Source organism: Oryzias latipes, chromosome 5, assembly GCF_002234675.1.
Source record: "Oryzias latipes chromosome 5, ASM223467v1".
Lineage (NCBI taxonomy): Eukaryota > Metazoa > Chordata > Actinopteri > Beloniformes > Adrianichthyidae > Oryzias > Oryzias latipes.
The window spans coordinates 24,518,019-24,540,768 of NC_019863.2; the positions used below are offsets into that span (position 1 = coordinate 24,518,019).

Here is a 22,750-nt window from a genome sequence, read left to right on the forward strand (position 1 = left end):
GTAAAATGTTACATGTCAAGTTATTTTGATTTGTATTAATTATAAAACAATAAGTACAAGTGTGAGTATAAGTACATACTTGATTAGATTTTGAATTGATTTCTTTTTGCAAAATTACTGCTCTAGTCCTTTGCCTAATGCTGCACATCAGAAACAAAACTCCCTGAGCTGCTGTCAAGTCTTGTTATGTCATCAGGACATGTTAGCTTAAGTTGGTCTACTTTTAGCACTACCTTGAAATACCCCCCCCCCCTGGAACTAATTATGGCCTTGGAAATTCACGCCTCATGTGGGACCGTTGCATAAAGCCCGCTGAGATTGTGGCAGCAGCCGGCTTTCTGTGTCGAATCTGCTGTGAGAATTCCGCAAGTCTTCACTATGTGTGAGGATTTAGTGCTGTGCTGACCATATTTTCCATTTACACATAACACAAACACAGAAAATAACTCTGATCGGATTTGAAATAAGGGCTTTGCATGTGCTAGTGTTCTCTCTGTCTGAAAAAATACTAAAGTATTAGGTTTGTTTAACCTTTTAATAATTCAGGGACTAGTTGTTCACACAAAGTAACGTTTGAGCTGGTCTTCATGGTGATGTAGTCGTCAGCACTCTTGCTTCACAGCAAGAAGGCCCTGGTTTGAATCCGGCTAGGACCTCTCTGTGTGAAGTCATGCTTGGGTCATCTCCAGGAACACTAGCTTCCTCCTACAGATCAATAACAGATTTTATAGGTTAATTGATAACTCCAAATTGGTGTGATTAGGTGTGAATGTAAGTGTGAGTGATTGTGTTACCCATGGGGTTACCCAACAGTATTTGACTGCATCAACCCCGTGACCCCAAATGGGATTTAGTGGGTTAAGAATATGGATGGATGGAGTTTTGAGGTGAACCATCTGAAATATTTAGGAGCCATCAAAATATAGGACATTTCCACATGGAAACCAAAAAAGCTGAACCAAATGTTACTGTCATGGCACGTATAAAGATCCCAAGTCTCTTAAAGACACACTCTGATGAAATAGAGTTGTTGTTTTCTTTAAATGTTCTTGTAACATTTTCTGATGATGGAGGACACATATTAGGAGATGTTGTTTGAAAAAGAGCCTAATTTTTCACAGAAAATAAGCCATAAGCTCTCAGCAATGGGGAAAGGACATGGGGCGGGGTTCCCCTTTGCCCACAGCTCTGAGCCAAATTTCTAATATACTACTGCCACTCTGCAGAAACTATGTCATAGAAAAAAAACCAAGTCTTTTGGTTTTGGCTAAAAAAGTCATAATCTCATTTAAAAGACCACTGGGAACGCTTTTCAACCTCAAAAGATGATCAGAGTCGGTCTTTAAAGCTCTTCCTGGAGATGAGGCACTGATTTTTTTTAGTTTAGTTTAGTTTTCCACAATGTGTTACAAATAACAAATCACCGCACAATACGAAACATGGATAAATGGACACCCCCGAAGCAGATGCTTATTATCAGGGGTCCAACTGATTCCATCAGTGATTCTTGGTGGGCTGTTAAGAAAATGCTTTGAATGTATTTGAGCCTGTTTATTTACTATGATGTGCGTTTAAATTTTATATTTACCATCAGTTTTGTGTATATTTCTTTTGTCAAACAGGAGTTCCTACGTGCGGCTGAAACACTTGTTCACCAACACATGGGTTCACAGCACCAACAACCCCATCGACAAAGAGGAAGAAAAACCAGTAATGCTGCGGGTGAGTCAACTGTTGCCACACAGTTAACGTTTTTTAACAATTATGTTTCATCCTACTAATTATCCTCTTGTTATTCTTCTTAGATTGGAACATCAGAGGTGAAAGAAGATAAAGAAGCCTTTGCCATCGTTCCAGTGCCACCAGCAGAAGTGCGTGATTTAGATTTTGCTAATGATGCGAGTAAGGTGTTGGCTTCCATAGCCGGCAAACTGGAGAAAGGGACAATCACACAGAATGAAAGGAGGTATGCTTGAAAATGTTCCAAACATGATCTAAAATAAATCATCAAAACACTTTGTGTTTCATTTATGGGACCAATATTTCTCTAAAATCAAATGTCTTGTTTCTTTTATTCCCTCATGTTTACTGCCAAGGTTTGTGACGAAGCTGCTAGAAGATTTAGTTTTCTTTGTGGTAGACATCCCCAACAGCGGCCAGGACGTGTTGGAGATTATGGTTAACAAACCCAACAGAGAAAGACAGAAACTCATGAGGGAGCAAAACATCCTGAAACAGGTAGAAGTTAAGCAGAGAGATCTCATACAGGTATTTGGAGTTCCTACTGAGCTAAACCTCCTGCTGCCTTTTTGTTTTAGATCTTCAAGCTTCTCCAAGCCCCTTTCACAGACAGCGGTGACGGCCCCATGCTTCGGCTGGAGGAGCTTGGAGATCAGCGCCATGCACCATTCAGGCATATTTGCAGGCTTTGTTACAGAGTTCTCCGCCATTCCCAGCAGGATTATCGGAAGAACCAAGTAAGTTTATACACAGTCAAAACCTTGATGGGAGTGATTTCCCTCTCAGCAATAACCCCCCTCCCTGTGCGCTCCTCACAGGAATACATAGCCAAGCAGTTCCGCTTCATGCAGAAGCAGATCGGATATGATGTGTTGGCAGAAGACACAATCACAGCGCTTCTTCACAACAACCGGAAGCTGCTGGAAAAACACATCACTGCTGCTGAAATAGACACTTTTGTAACTTTAGTGAGGAAGAACCGGGAGCCCAGGTGAGGTTTTAGCTCAAGAAATGAATGCTGCCATGAAACCAACACAAAGCCAGCCATTGTGCCTAATTTAAGGTCCAACAAAACATGAATGTAAGCTGAAATGAGTGAAGTGACACTAGAACCGCTTAAGTTTAGCATGTGGGTTAAAATGCTGACAGTTTTATTCAAAAGATGTCAATTAAAAGAAGTCATTAAAATTCCACTTCAATGAAAGTTTTGTTTTTGGTGTTTGTAACATGAGCACTTTCACAGAACGGAGGACATGTATAAAATAATTTAAGATATCATTTCTGAGTTTCTTTATTCAAATTGTTGTAAATCAGGAGCAGACGATAAAATACCATGTGAAAAAGCTTGTAGTTCTTACGTACAAATTATAATCGGCGTGCCACAGGCTCCCTGCTCCACCACTGCCACTTACAGACAAACGGATCCATGTATGTCTTTGTTTAAATTCTCTGAACTGGTTTTTGACTCAAAACTGTACGACTGGATAGCTCAAATATTGCTTGCCATTTTTGTTGCACCAGTAATACTAGATTGGGACTGCAAGCTAGTGGGAGAGCATGTAAACAAAGGCATGATGGGAAATTAGCGCAGCAGTCCCACCTACAACTCAGAGGCATCATTTTCTGATGGACTTCTGCTGCTCTGCAGAAACTATGTCCTAGAAAATGACACATTTTTTTGTTTTGTTTGGCTAAAAACTGCATAATCATTAATAAAAAAGATAAAAAATGATCAGAGTGGGGCTTTAAAGTCTGAAATGGTACTGGAGGAATGGTCATTTCTAGCAAAATTCTTTTAACCCCTTTTATTATTCTAAGACAACAGTCAGTGTACTTTAATATTATTTTCTTGTTAGTTTCTCCACTGCTTTTCAAACATTTACTATATTTTCATCTGTGTCAAGGTTTCTGGATTACCTGTCAGATCTCTGTGTGTCCATGAGTAAATCCATCCCAGTGACTCAGGAGCTCATCTGCAATGCTGTGCTGGACTCCAACAATGCAGACATCCTCATAGAGACAAAGTGAGCCATCTGTTCAATTTTATTAATGGACATTGCCAACTATGAATTCTAGCATGATGTTCGCCTCTGCTCACCAGGCTTGTCCTCTCAAGATTTGAAATTGAGACGTCTACAAATGGGGACATTCCTCTACAGGCTGAAGACGAAGAGGAGGTGTGGTTGTTCTGGAAGGACAACGCCAAAGATATTCGGAGCAAGAGCGTCCGGGAGTTGGCCCAGGATGCAAGAGAAGGCCAAAAGGAGGACCAGGAAGTTGTCAGCTACTACAGGTCTGAAGTTTTGTGCTCTTTATTCACATGTATTTCAGCAGTTCCACTCCAGGCCTGAGTGACATAAACATGAGTCATCTTTTTGGATATTTCACATAGGAAACTTTACATTTCTTTTCCTATAAATTCACTGTGTGAATAAATATACCAGAAAAAAGGAAATCTCCAAATTTGAAATATTCCCCTCTAGGTGCCAGTTAAATCTTTTTGCCCGAATGTGCCTGGACCGCCAGTACCTGGCCATCAACAAGATATCGAATCAACTGGACGTGGATTTAATTCTGCGCTGCATGTCCGATGAGGATCTGCCGTTTGACCTCCGAGCATCCTTCTGCCGCCTGATGTTGCACATGCACGTGGACCGTGACCCTCAGGAACAGGTCACTCCTGTCAAATACGCTCGACTGTGGTCAGAAATTCCTTCTAAAATCGCTATTGATGAGTAAGTTCCACTTATTGATTTGTGTTGACTCGTTCATATTTATCAAAAATAAAAAACTGTAATTCTCTTGAATGTGTTCCCTCCTTCTTTGTGGTGCAGCTATGACAATGACGGAAACTCCAGAGATGAAATCAAAGAACGATTCAGCCTCACTATGGATTTTGTGGAGAACTACCTGAGAGAGGTGGTGTCACAGAACATTCCCTTCACTGACAAGGAGAAAAACAAGCTTACCTTTGAGGTAATGTCTTCTCTACACCAGATCAGATAAGAAATTGACTGAATAAAAACATCAAAATTAATACACTGTATTTGGTTGATTATGTGTTGCAGTAAGGCTTCTTGACTAAACAGTTTCGCTGCTAAATACATTTTTCTTTACTTTTTTTCCTCCAGAGCTTCATTTCTCTCTATTTCACTCCCTGTGTGCCTGACCTGCTATTATTTAAAAGACACATTCTATAAAATGTCAGTGGCAGGCCTGTAGTGGATATGTCAAAAAAGTGACAAATTTGCCATTGAGTTTGAAGGAAGATCTCGATCTGCTCAGACAACCTAGGGCCGTTTTCATAAATCAAATCTCAGGACTCACGGCAGATTTGCTGAGATATGGCAACAAATGGAACAGTGATATTTTCAGATGTAACTAAATACTTACGATATGTCAATTAAACTGCAGGGTTAAATTATGGAGAAAACACATTGGGTGCAATTGTTGCACAGAATTGAGGAACAGGTTTTTGTGGAGGCATCCACTTAATGGGTAGTAATCTCTGTTTTCGGAGGAGGTGTTACCACACATTAATGCAGCATACAGCATGGCAGAAACCTAAACATTTAATGAATAAACTTAAACATGACAAAAACAATGGGAGCGTTACACGAGTGAAAAAGCAGAGCAGATGACCTGACAAGGAGGACCGAAAACCGGACACTTAGGTTGTGCCCCAATTCCTTCAATACTCACTGTATAGTGCACTATATATATATAGTGTTTTAGTAGTTAGGGATAAGAGTGGGAATTGGGACATAGCCTTAAATATTCTGAGGATTATTAACACAAAACAACACAGCTGTGAATGTACCAAGCCTAAACCTGGTGCTACTGATGGAGGGAAAACGGAACATGATCAAAACCAAGAGCACGACTGAAAAATCAAACTAAAGCACAAAATCCTCACAATGTCCACAGCAGTTTTTTTGTTTTACAGACCCACCCTGATGAAAATTGTGTTTTTGGTGTGTAAAATGTTCATATGTTATTTTTCTGATGATGGAGAACTCATATAAAGAAAATTAGGCTTAAAATTGCATTTCTAGGTATTTCTTGATTCAAATCATTGTGAATGATTGTGAAAGACAGAAAAATTCTGTTTGAGAAAGCTAGCAGTTCTTATGTACAAATGTCAGTTGGCAAGCCACAAGCTCCCTGCTCTGCTCCTTTCTAATACATCCACTTGTAGATCCATGTGTGTTTTCATTTTCCTCATCCGAGTTGGCATCTGGCTCAGAACTGTACGAGTGGATAGCTCCAATGTTGCTTGCCATTTTTGCTGCACCGGTAATGTTAGATTAGGTGTGTGAGGGTCTGTAAGCTAGCAGGAAAATGTGGAAACAGAGCTCTACCAGTAACGGAGAGGGGAAGTGGGCAGGGTTACTCTGTGCCAACCGTCCGTCCACTGGGAACGCTCTTACAATAGATCAACAGATGATCAGAGTGGGTCTTTAAAGGCGTTGTTTGTCTCTTCTTGGTTGCAGGTTGTAAACCTGGCTAGGAACCTCATCTACTTTGGTTTTTACAACTTCAGTGACTTGCTCCGACTGACCAAGATCTTGCTGAACATTTTGGACTGTGTTCATGTCAGCACCATATACCCCATCAACAAGATCGAGAAGGGAGATGAAAACAACAAATGTGAACCACATGTTCTTGCACTCCTGAAAAATGAAATACTATTGCAACTGTTTCATTTAAGTTTTCATTGTTTCTGTGAATGTCTTACTTCAACCCTGCTTGTTCTTCAGCGGGCAGCAACGTGATGAAGTCCATTCATGGAGTCGGGGAGCTGATGACGCAGGTAGTTCTGCGTGGAGGCGGTTTGCTGCCCACCGCACCAGCTCATCAGCCGGAGGGAGAAGTGGTGAAAACACAGACGGAACCAGAAAGAGAAGACATCATGGTCATGGACACGAAGCTCAAGATCATTGAGATTCTGCAGGTTGAACCACAGGAAACTTTTTCAGGAGACTTTAACCATTAGACTGTACTGTAACATTTTCTCCTTTCTTATAGTTCATTTTGAATGTGAGGCTTGACTACAGAATTTCCTGCTTGCTCTGTATTTTCAAATGCGAGTTTGATGAGAACAACCCACCAGGAGAAAACGCTCCCAATCAGAGTGCAAGCAACAACAACACTACTCAAATGCCAGGCAAGAAACATCACGGTTTAACAGAAACCTTCATTACCTTTTTTTATTTTGATTTTATTTCAACAGTTTTTAAATTGATGATAAAATATTTTAATCAAAGTTCCTTCCCTCACAGGAAATTTTGACTTTGAAAACATTGAGGAACAAGCCGAGGGGATCTTTGGAGGAAGGTGACTGACAACCTTTCTGGATTTCAAAGCATGTAGAAGTATTTCACTTGAAGTGAAGCTTTGTTGCTTTGTTTTTCCACCAAAAGTGAGGAAAACACTCCTTTAGACCTTGATGACCACGGGGGCCGCACGTTCCTGAGGGTCCTGCTGCACCTGACCATGCATGACTATCCGCCCCTTGTATCTGGAGCTCTTCACCTCCTCTTCAGACACTTTAGCCAGAGGCAGGAGGTTCTCATGGCCTTCAAACAAGTAAGCTGTATTTTCTCAAAGGAATAAAGTTGTTTATTTTTGTAGGAGAAAATTGGGAAAATCTGTGTCCCTCAAAAAATTCCAGGTTCAGTTGCTGGTCACCAGCCAAGATGTGGACAACTACAAGCAGATCAAGTCAGATCTGGATCAGCTGCGCTCCATTGTGGAGAAGTCAGAACTTTGGGTTTACAAGAGGCAGGGGGAGGATGGGATGGATGGAGATGGACCTTCAGAGTCAGAAAACAAAAAGAAGGTCTCCAGAACAAAATCAGCTGTTGACAAGTAAAACTATTGAAAGAGATCTTGGAGATATAATTGATTTTATTGCTGCATACTGTTTTTTAGGGAGATTCATCTGGTTCAGACAAGAAGAAAACAGAAAGCACCAGCAGCTATAACTACAGAGTTGTAAAAGAGGTTTGTTGTGTGATTTAGTTTTCATAATTTTCCTGCTTTCCCTCTTTTTAAATAGTTATAATAGTTTTTAGTCAGTGTATCATTTTAGTCTCTTTCTTATTTCCCAGTATAACTAAAGTCCTTTACATTGACTTATTCAGGTCAACATAGTCAGCAGTATTTATTTTTTTGTTAATGTTATACCAGATTCAGTGTAATGCCCAGCGATTTGTTGGCATGTGTAATTATCATAACCTTACCTCATCTTTGCTTTGTTTCCAGATCCTCATCCGCCTCAGTAAACTTTGTGTTCAAGAAGGCAGCACAGGAAAGAAAAGCAAGAAGCAGCAGCAGAGGCTGCTGAGGAACATGGGAGCTCACAGCGTTGTGCTTGAACTCTTACAGATCCCTTACGAGAAGGTGCAAAATACAAACAAATCAGGACACTTTAAGGGTCTCAGAGCTTTTGGTTAAAATAACTGTAATTCATAAGTATTCCTTTGGCATTTTCACCAGGGTGAGGATGTCCGCATGCAGGACATCATGAAATTGGCTCATGAGTTTCTGCAGAATTTCTGTGCAGGAAATCAGCCGAACCAGGCTCTTCTCCACAAACACATCAATTTGTTTCTCAATCCTGGAGTGAGTAAGCTCTCATCTAACTTCCACTTTCTGCCCACTGGAAGTGTTACTTGAAAATGATGAATTCCTGTTGATTTTTTACAGATCCTGGAAGCTGTCACTATGCAGCATATCTTCATGAACAATTTCCAGCTGTGCAGTGAGATCAATGAACGCGTGGTGCAGCACTTTGTCCACTGCACCGAGTCCCACGGGCGTCATGTTCAGTATCTCAAATTTCTGCAGACTATTGTTAAAGCTGAGAACAAGTTCATCAAGAAGTGTCAGGACATTGTCATGGCCGAGGTATGCTCATGCAATACCCTATCACTTTAAGGCTTGGCTGCTAGTTCCTGTGTGATCCATTTCCTGACAGTTAATATTTTAAGTCAGTTAATATTTTAAATCAACAATCTATCAGTGTCCTTTGCAAGATGTGACAACATCCTGCATACACTGCTTTTAAAATCTCAAAGAAAATGCTGTTCAGACTTCGAACAACAGTGGCTCTGTGTGAGATGAAGGTTTTAGTGCTCTCACGTGTCCTCACGGTGGCTTACTACCCCTCAGCTGGTAAACTCTGGTGAAGACGTCCTGGTCTTCTACAACGACCGGGCCTCCTTTCAGACTCTGGTCCAGATGATGCGCTCCGAACGGGACCGCATGGACGAAAACAGCCCCCTGATGTACCACATCCACCTGGTTGAACTGCTGGCCGTTTGCACTGAAGGGAAGAACGTCTACACTGAGATTAAATGTAACTCCCTGTTACCCCTGGATGATATTGTGCGAGTAGTGACCCATGAAGACTGCATCCCTGAGGTATACGAAAATATTTTATTTTTGATTGAATTTAAATACTAAATATTTGCATGTAGTTTCAAAGGACTCTGTTTCATGCCTAAAAGCCAAGCTGACAATCACTGAGCTTTTTTTTTCTGGCTGGTGGGGATTTCCAGCCATCAAGACTCTTTGGATCATGAACTCCTTGAGAGTTGTGTCAGTCGTATGGGACTGCCAGTTATTGGAAAACACACAGAAAAGGCATTAATTGAAGATTTGCTGGGCACCTATCAATCAGAAGACCCTTCCCCTTTTTAGTTGCAGTTTTAATATGAAGTATGAAAGCAAGAGTATCAAAATATTAACTCCTGCTGCAGCTGAAAATCTAGTTATAAAGACAAAAACCACTGAATAACTGTGTTTACTTTTTGGTGAAGTCGATATTGTGTGAAAAGCCCCCAGTTGTTAGTTGGTGAACCTCACTCAGTACCTCTAACTTGTGTTTCCTCCAGAGTTATTCTGTAAATCGAAAAGTGTTGCCCCTTGGGAGAGATCACACAGCTTGCTGCCCTACTGCTAGTTTAGGCCTCAGCTATCTCCCACCTGGATTAATAAGACACACTTTTGTTTGGTCTGAGCTTCTTACCCTGATGGCGGCTTCGCTGCCGACCACTGGCACCAACCTATAACCACCAGGAACAATGTGTGGTTCAGTGTCTTGCCCAAGGACACTTTGACATATGGGCGGGCAGGGCGGTCTTACGATCACTCTACCTCTGCACCATGGTGGAACTTTTGGTGGATCAGAAAAGACCTTACCTTAAGTCCATAGGGTCTTAGTTGCACCTGCCCTTACGGATGGATACGGGCTGTTTGCGGGCAAAAAACAGGCAAACCTGGACAGGGCCTGTGTGTAGCTCGCAGGAAGTATCAAGTTCAAAGTTCGCTTGGTGAGCCTTCAGAGCAAAATTGTTCATGAACATTTAGTTTTACGGGCATGCTGTTGGCAGCAGGTCATTGCAAATACTTATACAACATGCAAAGGTAAGAAAGGGTGAAGTAGGTGAGTCGCAGGCACTGCATATGGTGGCATAAGGGGTACAACAGCATAACCTGTACGTACATGTAACTTATATCATCCTTACAAATACTTCATGACACTTCACGATACACCTCATTACCACATGCACCACAATGGTACGTTCCATTTTAATGACGTCCCTTAAGGTGGTCATGCAAATCCGAAGGGAACTACAAGATACACCTGTGCTCCCAATAAGATGCGGCCCACCTTCTACAGGCTCAGATAATCCAAAAATCTACCCCACCTGTTCCAGTCAACCCCCCGTATCGGTGCATGTGACTTCGGTTAAAGTTATTACTATTATTATTTTTGCTACCTGAGGCCACTCCAGACTATTCTCATGTGTTGCTCCATTCTGTGATTTCTATTGTCTGAGCGGAATCGGCATCTTTAAAGGGTCAATCTTATCTCAGCTATCTTTAATCAAAGAGTTTCATTTAGTCAATCAAAGACACAGTCCCATTCTTTCCAAAGGGCAATCAAGAAGCTAGGTATCTAATCTGGTGTGTAGTAAAGCGATAGTAGAAAGAATTCGCATAAATGTTGTGTAATCAACTGTGAGTTTTCCTTTGATAAATTGTTTCTTTATTTGTCTTTTCTATTCCAATAGGTGAAAATTGCTTACATTAACTTCCTGAACCACTGTTACGTGGACACCGAGGTGGAGATGAAAGAGATTTACACGTCCAACCACATGTGGAAGCTGTTTGAAAACTTTCTTGTGGACATCTGCAGGGTATGTGATCTGTAAATAACCGGATGTTGGTCTGTTTTATGTGATGCCATTAGTGTGATGCTTCCTTTGTCAACAAAGCATGCAGTGAGCAAGTGTGACCCAGCGCTGATATCTCATGGTAATAATGTGTGTTTGCCGTCCCTGTTTTAGGTGTGCAACACCACCAGCGACAGGAAACATGCAGATACCATGCTGGAGCGTTACGTAACTGAGACCGTCATGAGCATTGTCACGTGTTTCTTCAGCTCGCCTTTCTCTGACCAGAGTACAAGCCTGCAGGTAGCGTGGACTGCTGTTAGACACTGCAATGCGGAGTTTAATACTTTCTGTGTAGTTCTTCAACCTGCTCCCAAATTGAGGGTTTATTTAGGCCATTTTATTTATAAAGACTTATCCTTAAAATATATGTGTATGTCAATCAAAATAACATTCTTGCTCTCTCACAGATCACTCTTCACATATATGTAAGTAATGGTAACCCCCCCCTAACCTAACTTTTGGGTGTGTTCCACATCAACTGTTCTTAAAGTTCTCACTCTATGGGTTTTGTTACTGTCATCTCTTACTCACCAACTAGACTCAGTTCCTCCCAGATCTGTTAATGTTGCACAAGGTTTGCTGGGATGTGCTGCACACTGTGCAAACATGTGATGTGGTCGGTCTACTCCTCAAACATTTGGGTGGCTATTTGCTCATCAACACTTTTCCCAGTAAACCAGTGCTTCTCGTCTTTTTTCGGGCCCAATTGTTGACTCTTTTCCCTTCTGCAACACATCTGATTCAGAGGACATGCTTTTTATTTTTTTAATCAAACTTTGAAAATGTTTGAAGATCTGATGAGCTGGATCAGGAGTGTTGATGTACAGAAACAATCAAAACACAGAGTTACAGTTAGAAAAAGAGCAGTAAACTGTGATTTTTCAAATTGTGATAGATACATAGATTTACATATATTTTAAATGGCAATGTTATTGTTCTGGTTTTAAAATGGCTTTATTACTTGCTGTCTGTTTTTATAAAACAATGCCTTTACATTTTTTACCAGCAAAACTGTGATTGAATCTGTTTTAAAGTGCAACTTCCATGCTTACAACCCCAGCAAAAGGCAATGAAAAAATAAAACATTTGTAAAAAAATTCAGTAAAGCAAAATGTATTAGTTAACTAAGAACCTAAAGTTTAAATTAACAAGCACAAGAAGGAAAAAGTTAAAAATTAAAATGTGTTTTTGTTTGACTGACTTCATTATTTTGAGCATCTCTGGAAATACAAAACTAAGGCACAGATGAAATCCTTTTATCCAGCTTTTTATCAATAAAATCCTCATCTAAACATCCAGAATCCATCATACTTGTGGAAATAAGTATTATGTGTGCACACAAACATGTTTTTAGAGACAGGAATACATTTCACCTTTTTGTCTGCATGAGACCCCCTGAAAAATTCAAATACAAACTCAAGCAAATGAAAAGCTGACTTATTTTTTTCTAAAAAGAATGGACTCAAAAAATCTGCAAAGATCATCAATACAATCTTCTTTAAGCATTGCAAAAACTAACAATTAAAATAAAAATTACATTAATTTACCTTTAATTTAAAGTAATATGTCCCCATTTGCCACCTTTTCAAAGTCTTCCTTAACCACTTCCGCCTCCCCATATAAAATGCTCTTGCTCCTCTATAGATAGTAAAACACTTGTTAGTTTTTCTACACATAAATTTAATGTCTATTTTTCAGCACATTTTTAGGGGGAAAATGACTTGATAGTTGCTCTAAATCCGGTGTGATCTCTAACAGCTTCTGTGTGCTGAGGTTTTCCTCGTCATGATTACACAGAAACCTTTTCCTTTTCTTTTGGAACAGGCAGCCATTCTCGGAAAGATAACAGAGGTATTTATTGTAGTCTGTGGTTGTTGGCAGGTAGAAATCAGTGGCGTTGGTGGGAAATGGGAGCGTGAACAAACCTTAACAGCTCGTCTTTTAGGCCTGTAGTGAGCTACCTCTGTATGATTGTTTACAAATATCCTCAGTCATGCAGGGGTCATAAGGATTTTTTTCAGAATTCTCCTCAACAACCGTCTTATGGAGCTTTTGTCCTAACATGCTTTCATTTGTCTGTTAGACTCGCCAGCCCGTATTTGTACAACTGCTCCAGGGCGTGTTCAGGATCTACCACTGTAACTGGCTGAATCCCGTTCAGAAGGCCTCAGTGGAGGCTTGTATCAAAGTGCTTTCAGATGTGGGTAAGCACATTAACCGCAACTGAGGACAAACCTTCATGAAAACCTTTGAAATTGAGCGATGATGTTATGAACAAATATACATCTCTTTTTTTTCCCAGCTAAGAGCAGAGCTATTGCTATCCCGGTGGATCTCGACAGTCAGGTCAACAACCTGTTTGTAAAGTCTAATAATGTCGTTCAGAAGAGCATCCTCAACTGGAGACTGTCCGCTAAGAACACCTCCCGGCGGGACTCCTGCCCGTCCACTTCTAAAGACTACAGAAACATTATTGAGAGGCTGCAGGTCTGTAGTCCACATCTCCCGCTGTCAAAAGTAAAATGCATTTTCTTCTGTCAATTTATCTGGACAAACAAACGGAAAGAGCCACAGTGTTTCATTTTATCAACCCTATACAACAATTCCTATCACACTTGACAAGTGCATTTCTGAGTCCCCCCATCACATTACCATGATCCAAACTTTACTTAAGAACCCATTGTGTATAACTTGGTGTTTTCTGCCATGTAGAACATTATCCTTCCACTAGAGGCAGTAAAAGGGTTTTTTATGTTCATTTCAAAATGGCTCCTTTCGTGAAATCTCAAAAACACTTTTGGTGGGAAAAGTTTTGCTAATTTTCAAAACATAATGGTGAGAATAACTCATTTGTTGTTATTCATTTTTGTAAATGACTATTTGTTATAATGAAAGGATGCAAAATTTGTTTACAATTGATTTTTTAAATATAGTGACACCATGTTACAACAAAAAATGTGTGTATCAAATTTGAGACAGTGTGTAAATAAGGTACTTTTCCCTGAACAGTCGTGTCAATATTTTTTCATCTTAAACTAACTTCTTGTGAGCAAAATTGTACCAAACATATCATAGTTGAGACTATCTATATGTAATTTGAAAAAATGATATTTCAACTTCTTATGTGGACTTTATCAAAGGGTTTAAAACACATCAGAATTCCCCCCAAAAAATTGAATTTTTTGTTCTCATCTGTTCTCTGTTCTCAGGAAGAAGCTTTAAAAATACACTTTTTTATAGTTTCTTCATAGATTCCTGAATTTCCACCTTACTCTTGAAGACATTTTATGAAGCAATACGCATGTCTGTAAAACAGAGTTGGTTGAAGGATATTTAAAAACGGCAACTTGCATTTTCCCATCCTCTCTGGGCATTTATAAAGCAGAAAACAAGCGATGAGAGAAAATTCTGCCCACATTTATATCCTAACAAGTTCAAGAAATTAAAACTCTGTCACTGTAAGTACTTTCAATCGATATTCCATGATTGGGATAGTCTTTGATGCTTTAGTGGTTGATAAAATGCTCCAGGGGGAGCCTTTTTGTCTATGAAAAGAAAAAAACAACGGAGTAATTTGACAAGCTGCTGCGCCCATTTTTCCTGTAAAACGTGACTCAGCTTTCACTGGAAGTCTGTGAAAAAGTCTGGCCTGCCTTGTTCAGCTCAGCTGTTATCTTGTTTTACACTGGAAACCCTGGGTTTGGTAGGAGGTCATCCAATTGTCAGAAAAAAACAAAACAAACAAACAGTTCTATTCTCAGCAGCAGCCATACATGGTTTTATCAAATTTCAAAACCTGTTTTTAGAAGGTCATTGGCCTCTTTTAGTAAATTGACTTCCAGGATGTTGTCCTCGTTTTTTCTCTTCTTTGTTTCTCTCTTTTTTTTAAATCTTTTTATCTATTCCATTATGTGCAGGAAAGATAGTCTGTATGATATTTTAAAATGTATTTTCATATATATTCCCATACAATTAAATATGGAAAAAGAATATTTTGAAAATGCTCACAAATTCCCCAAAACAATCTGATGGAGAAACAACAACAAAAAGGAAAAAAAGTCAAATGTTGCACTATCAATTGATACAATTAGATTAAATGATTGGAAACATTGTACTTCATGAGTTTTGTCTGTACTATTTAGACAGATTTGACTTGGTTAAAAAAATGCAAGATAGATAAAAATTTCACATCTTTTATTGTGATTTAATATTTAAATGTGAAGAGTAATTTCATTGTAAAAGTACATACAAAAAATTTAATTAAAAAAGTTCTACAGGTAATCAAGTGCTTTTAATTCTGCTCATTGTGGCATTCATGTATTTTGTTGCATTGTTCTCACATGAGCTGTAACAATAAAGTTGAGTCAAATCTAGAACTCTAATCTATTACAAGTGTATTTAGGGATTTTTGGTTAACACAGTTAAACACAAAAAGAGTCTTTGTCAGTAATCAATGATCTCACTGAGCACACTTTTAAGACGAGACTCCCCATCAATCCACCACGGGATGATGGCCTCACAGCTTAATAAAACATCTAACAGCTGTTTTTGTGTTCTTCAGGACATTGTTTCTGCTCTGGAGGACCGTCTGAGGCCGCTGGTCCAAGCGGAGCTCTCCGTTCTGGTGGACGTCCTGCATCGTCCAGAGCTGCTCTTCCCGGAGAACACTGAAGCTCGCAAGAAATGTGAAAGTGGAGGATTTATATCCAAGTGAGCTTTAGATTTATTTCCTCTGATTTATTATTGTTCTTTTTGCTAATTTCAGAAATAAATTCTTTGTCACTTTGAATGCCTCAATCTAAGATATATTTTTGAAATATGTCTGAAGAAAAAAAAAAGTGAAATTATCAATTAATATAAAACAAAACTGATGCTCATAATTAAAAAATTGTTTGAAGTGCAAATAAAAATGTTTCTAAGAATTCAACAAGGTTAATCGGTGGAAATATCTTTAAAAAGGAAAATGTCAACAAAATGATAAACAAAAGATTAAATGAAATTTTTTTTTTAATCTTTTTTGTGGGAAAAACAAGAAAGCCCCAAATTCCTGTCAATTAGGGCTATAAAAAGGCGAGGGAACCCATTTTCTACCCAACTGTTTGAGTTTTCTACTCAAAAAGTTAATCACAAATGTACTTTATCAAAACTTTTTATGAACGCTGTGCAACTTCAGCAGAAACAATTAACCAACATCTCAGACATTCTCAGACTTACTGGGTTCACACTGCTGCACAGGCAGTGAGGCTGCATTACAACTGTACAATAAAGGAAGATTTTTCTGTATCTTCAGTTTAATCTTTGCTGTTTTATGTCACTGAGCTCCAGCAGTCCCCAAATAGTTATGGAAGCTATTATGACCAAAAAAACACATTTAATTAGTGCTTCCCATATTATTATACAAACTTTTAAGGTATATTATATTTTTAAAATATTCCTTAAAATTCACCTTCACGTCATGCTGTACAAAAACCTTTTATTTTTTGTCTCATTTCTACTAGAAATATGACTAGGAATATGCAGTCAATCTTTCTTTAATAGTAGTATGAGTTAAGATTTTTAAATAATCTTAGATAAATAATCTAAGATATAATGGCTGATAGTGGAATCTAGGAAAGACTTAAGTTGAATTTTTTTATTGTCTTTTTTTTTACGTTTTTATGGTTCTGATCATTTCAAAATGAAATAAAGACACAAAACGATACAACAATACAAAAAATCGAATATTGTTTTTTTAAACTTATGCAATGTAAGTTTATTCTTGTTTTGTGTTAGGCTGATCAAACACACTAAGCAGCTCCTGGAGGAGAACGAGGAGCGTCTGTGCATTAAAGTGCTGCAGACTCTGAGGGAAATGATGACAAAAGACGGAGGATTTGGAGAAAAGGTATGACAGCTGATCTAAAGGGTTTGGAGCCAGAGATGATCCCTCCTATCCGTTAAAACACTTCTCAAACCTTTCAGGACTCTTTTCCCTACAAAAAGATCTGAAAGCAGTAATAGGTTAAAGTTACATTTTTAACTCAAAGAAAAGACATGATTTGTACTTTTCAGAGGGTGTACATTTATTTTTTTCAGCTGTATATAAGTAATATCACTAACTGCATTTCTTTTGTTTTACTTCTCAATATTTTTCTCCTAAGAAAACTAAAAAGGTTAAAGTTTAGAAAATGTGATGCCTGATTCAGAGCCTCACTAACAAAACACAAGAATTACTTTTAAATATTTCCACAGTTTTTTCCTTGAAATGCTTACATAAAAATAATTTAATCAAGAAAATGTTTCAGCCAGAAGAATATTTTATATAACATACAATATAATAGTGTATTATAATAATGTATCATTTTAATCTAGATCATTTTCCAGTTAAAGACAAATGAGTCCCCTTAGGCTAAAAAAAAAGTTCTATTTAAGGTAACCAACGTGATCTATAAATATTTGTAGTGTTACATTAATCATCACTTTTACTAATGGGTAATATATCTAAGCCAGTATCGGAAACACACGATATTTGCACAATTTGAGTTTATCGGTATCGGCTCGACACTAAAACAAATCTACCGATATTCTTCTGACCGTTTTCAGAAACACTTTATTTTTTAAATCTATACTTGTTCCTAATAGATTGGGAAGTGTATGCTTACAGTCATAGTCAGTAACTGTTTTCAGGTAAATGTTATTTCTGATAGGGATAAATGTTGTTCCTAATAGATCCCTGGCAACCATCAACAACCTATCTTTTAGAATAAACTTTATTTTAACCATTTGGTTACCTTTTTCGTCATTTGACTTTTTTGAACAGACTTAACCAAATGGATGAAATTACACAGTTATTGCTGTTGATTTTTTTTGAGGAGTGAAACAAACACTCACCAGGAAGAAATTATATAAAAAAACTGAGCTTGTATTATTTTCTCTCACCAATTCAACGATTCTATCATTTGTGTAATATACTTCAAATTTTCTCTGTTTGAGCTTTGTCTGATTTGTCCTTTCTAATTGCTCATGGATTACCTCCTGTATTCACACTGTGTTGAGCCCCATCAGGGTTCACTTGCAGGCAAACCCTCCTTTTCAGGCACAGCAGGGCTTTGATGAGCTTTCACACGTGTTCAGTTGAAGCAGACTTTCCAAGAAACAAACTCTAATCTGATCCAAGCAGCCTTTTTTCACATATGCTCTTAAATCCCATGTGGAGAAATTCAGAAAAATAATACGACTTTATAATGTGTAATATCTATACGATAATGGTTTACGGTTTACTAACTTACTTTATGGTGTCTGTCTGAGACTCTTTCACTTTTGTGAAGGGAGCTGTCGCTCACTAACAAGCTCTACTAACTCTGTGCCTCCTATACTTCTTCTCTTGCAGCTGATTACCTTTGATGATGAGATGGATGTGGCTGAGGTTGATCATTTTACTTACTCCTGTGATGTCCATTTGATATAGACATAGTTGTGCTTCAAGTAGATGTCTATAAAGCACTGCGATTCCATCTGTGATCCATGTCAGCAGCTTCCCCCCGTCCTTCCTCGCCGTCCGCATTCATACGCCATTAAGAGCCGCTCTAACTCCTCATTCAGAATGTAGCTAATATTTCTAACTCGATCGAACTCCATGTGTTCATCCACCCTGCTTTTATATGTTTATGTGGTAGCTTTTAGTTTGGAATACATTCATTGGCGGTGTAACTGTAGTGATTATGAAGTTGTGACATGTTTAAAAGGGATTAGAGATTTCTGGACACTTCTGATGACACCAGTGTTTTAAAAGTCTCTGCAGATCCGGAAGTCAAACTTAAACGTGACACATTTCAATTCCTGAACACTAACTTACTTATCCTTTTGTTCTTTAGCTCATTTTTTTAATATTATTATTATTATTTTTTAAATCAAATGTTCCCTTCAGGAGCGAGTTATGCTGGGACATTTGTTTGTTTTTAAACCTTATTTTATAGCTGAAGATATAAAACTCAAAGTGCACATAAAGAATCAAAAGTACATGAAATAATAAGCTTTTTTTTTCCGTCTGCTGCTGATTTACAACAATTTGAACAAAAAAATAAAAAGCTTTATTTCCTATATAAATGTCCTCCATCATAAGAAAAATAGCACAAGAACACCAGAAACACAACGTCATCATTTAAAAATTCTTCCATCCTGTTGGCGTAAATACATACAAGTGGAACTTTTATTAGTTCATTCAAACATTTCTTACGTTTACTGTTTACCTTCAGCAGAACTTTTTCACAAATACAGAGCAAACTTAAGAGCTGAATTTATTTTTATGACCTGACTGTACGTCTAGATAAAAGACTTCCTGGGTCAAAAGGTTTAAAGGGGTCATTTTTTCCCCTTGTATTTTTTGTAATGTGTGTCAGATAGGTTTGAACAGTTGTTTTTTTTGTTTTTGGATTAATAAAAGCAGTTTTTTCTATTTACTCGGATAACGGAAAGAACTCAGACAACGTAGTCAATCTATAGTTAGTTCTCGAAATAGATTGATAGATTTACCAGCCTTTTATCTTGCATGTTTAAAATAGAAGTTTGCATAAAACTGTACTTGGCAGTTCAGTCTTTTGCTTTTCTGACGCAATCAAGCTGAATGTGTTTACTTTACCTAACTGAAAACAGACCACAGAAGGGATTTATCACCTTTTACAGGACTGTGTATTATGGTCATGATCTGTGAAGCTTCTGGAATAGGCCAAAACTTGTCTCTTGTTCTTGTTTTTAAAGGTGAATCAGAGGAGTTAGGGGAAGTTGCTGCACAGAGTAAAAGCACGTTTGTGCTTTCACCCTTGACTGAGTTTATAGAGGAGAATGCTATTTGAATGTATATTTTAGATGGAGTTAATGAACAAACAGTTTCATACATCCTCAAAAAATTTTTAAAAAATCAGTTATTCAAAATTCTTTTGAACTATTGTTAATGTTTGTAACTTTTCAGCTGTAATTTTTAATGGTTGAAGTTTACAGGTTTCACATCAGAACTGGGTCAGGATCTTCTGTGTTGAAAGTAGAGCTGCTCAAGAAAAAGATCAACAGTTTTCAGATGAACAGTAATCAGTTTGTTGACATTTCCAACCTTATTACATGCTTCCTTTAAAATTACTTGATTGATTAAAACTGAAAGTGTGTGTTGTGTCAAAGTTGGAAAATATGTGCAAGCAGGGAAAATAAGAATACTGTGATGACTAAAAAAATGATTGTTCACTTTCCTTCCCCACCACGCTCCTGATTAACAAAGATGCTCAGTGAGGAAATGGAGGAATTGTGGGAAAGGGTCTTTCCAGAGCCGCCAGCAGCATTGTGCTTCCACTTTCTCTGTCATGTCTCTGTCTTGTTGTCCCTCCTTTTCCTCCCTCCTTATTCTGGTCGTTTAGCAGCCAAGCCACGGAAATCCCCAACTTCCACAAAAATGAGTCTGTTTGCACACAGCAGCACTTTGTTTCATCAACCAGCAGCATTCTAAGAATGTGCCTCAGCACGTGCTCTGTGGCTCTTATCGATGCCCACACTCAGATGGAACCAACATGTCTGATGCAAACATGAGCTTTTCAGTCCAGCAGCAAAATGAACCCAGCCTAACATCTGCGGTGTGACTCCAGAATTCAGCCTGATCCTGCTCTTGAAACTACAGCAAAATAGCACACAGTCAAAGACAGATCCTCTTCCCTTCCAAAGAGTCATCCAAGTACGGTATCACACTGAAATGTGTGCATCTTGTTACTGCTTGCCCAGTCCTGTTGGCTGGATTTTACTATAACCAGAGCGTGCAAGATGAAGCAGAATGACTTTTCACCCAGAGGCATTTCCTTCTGCCACATAAACTTGATAACATGCAAATTAGAGTAAAAACCCAACCAAGCTAGCCTTCAAGGTTAGCCATCAGGCCTCTGTCATGTCTTAAACAATGGATGTTTTCATTTTTGTCTTATGTCTGTGTGAAAGGCCAGAGAGCTTTGGGGCAAATGGTATCTGTCATTTCTGAGCATAGATTGTCAAAAAAAAGTCTGGTTGTCTCTAAATATTTGTGAGGCTCTCTTTTCTGCTTTTTTCTCTCTAAATTCAAAATAAACTGCCATTTTTGTTCCTTTTTTTTTAGTGTTCAGTTGCTACTCTCGTGGTTAGCATGGGATGGCCTTCCCCTGTCGTCATTTGTACCTCAGTTGATATTCCTTGAGACTCCAGCCTGCAGTATTTGGTCTCTTTCAACAGGGGGTGCTCCAGACTTTGTTCAGCCATGTGCAGGGCTGGTGTTGAATCCCTAACTTGATGCTCCCGCCAGCTCTCAGGAAGCAGTTACATAATAAGCACACCCAGCACACACGTTTTTTCTGGGATTTGAAACTCCACACCGATGTGACGCTCGTGAATTGGCATTAAAAGTGAAGCGGACTCATCTTTCAAAAGAAGGCACTTTGATTTTTTGACATGGCTTGACTGTAGGTGATAAAGAAGCTCTTTGGCCTACAGATTGCTTGGCGATGGCTTTATAACATCACTCATTTCATTTTTCTGTTCTCAAAGGGAATCAATTGATTGTTTTTTTTTGGGGTTGGTGCCATTGCATTTGGTTTGAAGATCCAATATCCTTAAAGATCCACTCTGAACATATTTTAAGCAATTTTAAAAGCGTCCCCAGTGGTCTTTAATTTTAATTATGTCGTTTTTAGTCAAAAGAAACAAAAATGTCATTTAGCTTACAGTTTACAGTCTCTGCAGAGCAGCAGCAGTTCATTTGAATTTTGCCTCTGAATCATAGACGGGACCATTCGCTCAGAAACCCCCCTCCCGCCTTTCCCTCTGCGTTGCTGAGAGCTCTCTGTTTACAGAGACACTCACACTCACACTCTCAACCTTACATTACTGGTGGAACATCAGTAGCGAACAATATTGATGCTATTCAGTCATACAGTTTTGAGCCGGACACCAGCTCGGATGAGGAAAGCAAAGGTGATAATGGATCCATTTGTCTGAGTGGATGGATTGGATTGGAGGGGAGCAGGAAGCTTGTGGCCCACCCAGCACACTTTTTAGGGCACAAATACATCTTTTTCAAATGCCATTTTTTGTCTGATGATTTGAAAAAAGCAATACAAAAGACAGTTAGATATTGAGATGCGACAGGTGCTGATGTTCCCAACTCCCTCTAGAATTTCAAACCCTGCCGTCTTGGCTGGGCTCATGTTAGTTGTTTAAAGATTTTTATCACTATTCACATTCGTGAAAAACACTGGTGATATTAAAACATTTTATCATACTTGAAAGAACTGCAGATAACCTGGAATCGTGTAGGTTAAAGTTAAGATGGCTAATGGTTCAGCTGATGCATCGAGATAGTTCTGTGAAAATCAGAGCGTTGACTTTAGAGAAGGTTTTGCTCAGGGAAGTCCCTGAACAGTTCCACAATTAATAAGCATAAAGCATCATGACTACATTTTGTATGGAAACATGCTTATGTTTATGTAGGCTTGTGCATTTATTTTTCCACACTGGCAGCCCCCTCTGGAATGAGGGTCAATATGCGTAAAGTTTCACAACTTAGGCTCAAAGCCTTTTTATAAAAGGTAATTTTTTTTATCTAAATGTGAATATATATCTAAACATGATTAATCTAGGTTTTTGTTAACTCTTGGGTTCATTATTTTAATGTAGAATCGGTTAGGTTAAGTTGAGTATCTTTTCTATCACTTTGGGTCATGAGTAAAAACAAAAGTATCAATGTAATGACTGCTTCCTATGAGGGGAGAGTTGTATAC

General features: G+C 38.6%; 1 protein-coding gene and 1 long non-coding RNA gene across 15 annotated transcripts in view; one reads left to right on the top strand and one right to left on the bottom strand.

The window, feature by feature from the left end:
• LOC101155104 (inositol 1,4,5-trisphosphate receptor type 1) overlaps window positions 1–22,750 on the top strand; it is a 109,262-nt gene that overhangs the window by 30,029 nt on the left and 56,483 nt on the right. For 5 of the 14 annotated variants that reach the window (XM_020703413.2, XM_020703419.2, XM_020703417.2 and 2 more), the window contains exons 14-42: window positions 1,623–1,722; window positions 1,806–1,966; window positions 2,097–2,238; window positions 2,319–2,477; window positions 2,559–2,731; window positions 3,645–3,764; window positions 3,842–4,033; window positions 4,224–4,475; window positions 4,575–4,716; window positions 6,234–6,390; window positions 6,501–6,694; window positions 6,769–6,907; window positions 7,023–7,077; window positions 7,164–7,329; window positions 7,415–7,582; window positions 7,675–7,746; window positions 8,008–8,145; window positions 8,242–8,367; window positions 8,452–8,652; window positions 8,917–9,168; window positions 10,824–10,949; window positions 11,100–11,228; window positions 11,396–11,413; window positions 12,813–12,839; window positions 13,072–13,192; window positions 13,291–13,475; window positions 15,550–15,698; window positions 16,761–16,872; window positions 18,358–18,393. In XM_020703413.2, the coding sequence (XP_020559072.1) occupies window positions 1,623–1,722; window positions 1,806–1,966; window positions 2,097–2,238; window positions 2,319–2,477; window positions 2,559–2,731; window positions 3,645–3,764; window positions 3,842–4,033; window positions 4,224–4,475; window positions 4,575–4,716; window positions 6,234–6,390; window positions 6,501–6,694; window positions 6,769–6,907; window positions 7,023–7,077; window positions 7,164–7,329; window positions 7,415–7,582; window positions 7,675–7,746; window positions 8,008–8,145; window positions 8,242–8,367; window positions 8,452–8,652; window positions 8,917–9,168; window positions 10,824–10,949; window positions 11,100–11,228; window positions 11,396–11,413; window positions 12,813–12,839; window positions 13,072–13,192; window positions 13,291–13,475; window positions 15,550–15,698; window positions 16,761–16,872; window positions 18,358–18,393 (4,012 nt within the window). The remainder of the gene's footprint in view (window positions 1–1,622; window positions 1,723–1,805; window positions 1,967–2,096; window positions 2,239–2,318; window positions 2,478–2,558; window positions 2,732–3,644; window positions 3,765–3,841; window positions 4,034–4,223; window positions 4,476–4,574; window positions 4,717–6,233; window positions 6,391–6,500; window positions 6,695–6,768; window positions 6,908–7,022; window positions 7,078–7,163; window positions 7,330–7,414; window positions 7,583–7,674; window positions 7,747–8,007; window positions 8,146–8,241; window positions 8,368–8,451; window positions 8,653–8,916; window positions 9,169–10,823; window positions 10,950–11,099; window positions 11,229–11,395; window positions 11,414–12,812; window positions 12,840–13,071; window positions 13,193–13,290; window positions 13,476–15,549; window positions 15,699–16,760; window positions 16,873–18,357; window positions 18,394–22,750) is intronic. The other 9 variants (XM_020703416.2, XM_020703420.2, XM_020703421.2 and 6 more) reach the window with 4 other exon arrangements.
• Window positions 522–3,954, bottom strand: LOC105354127. The gene is made up of 3 exons (XR_908824.2): window positions 3,839–3,954; window positions 3,658–3,750; window positions 522–705 (listed from the first exon to the last, which is right to left on the bottom strand). It is a non-coding gene; the product is annotated as an uncharacterized LOC105354127 (long non-coding RNA).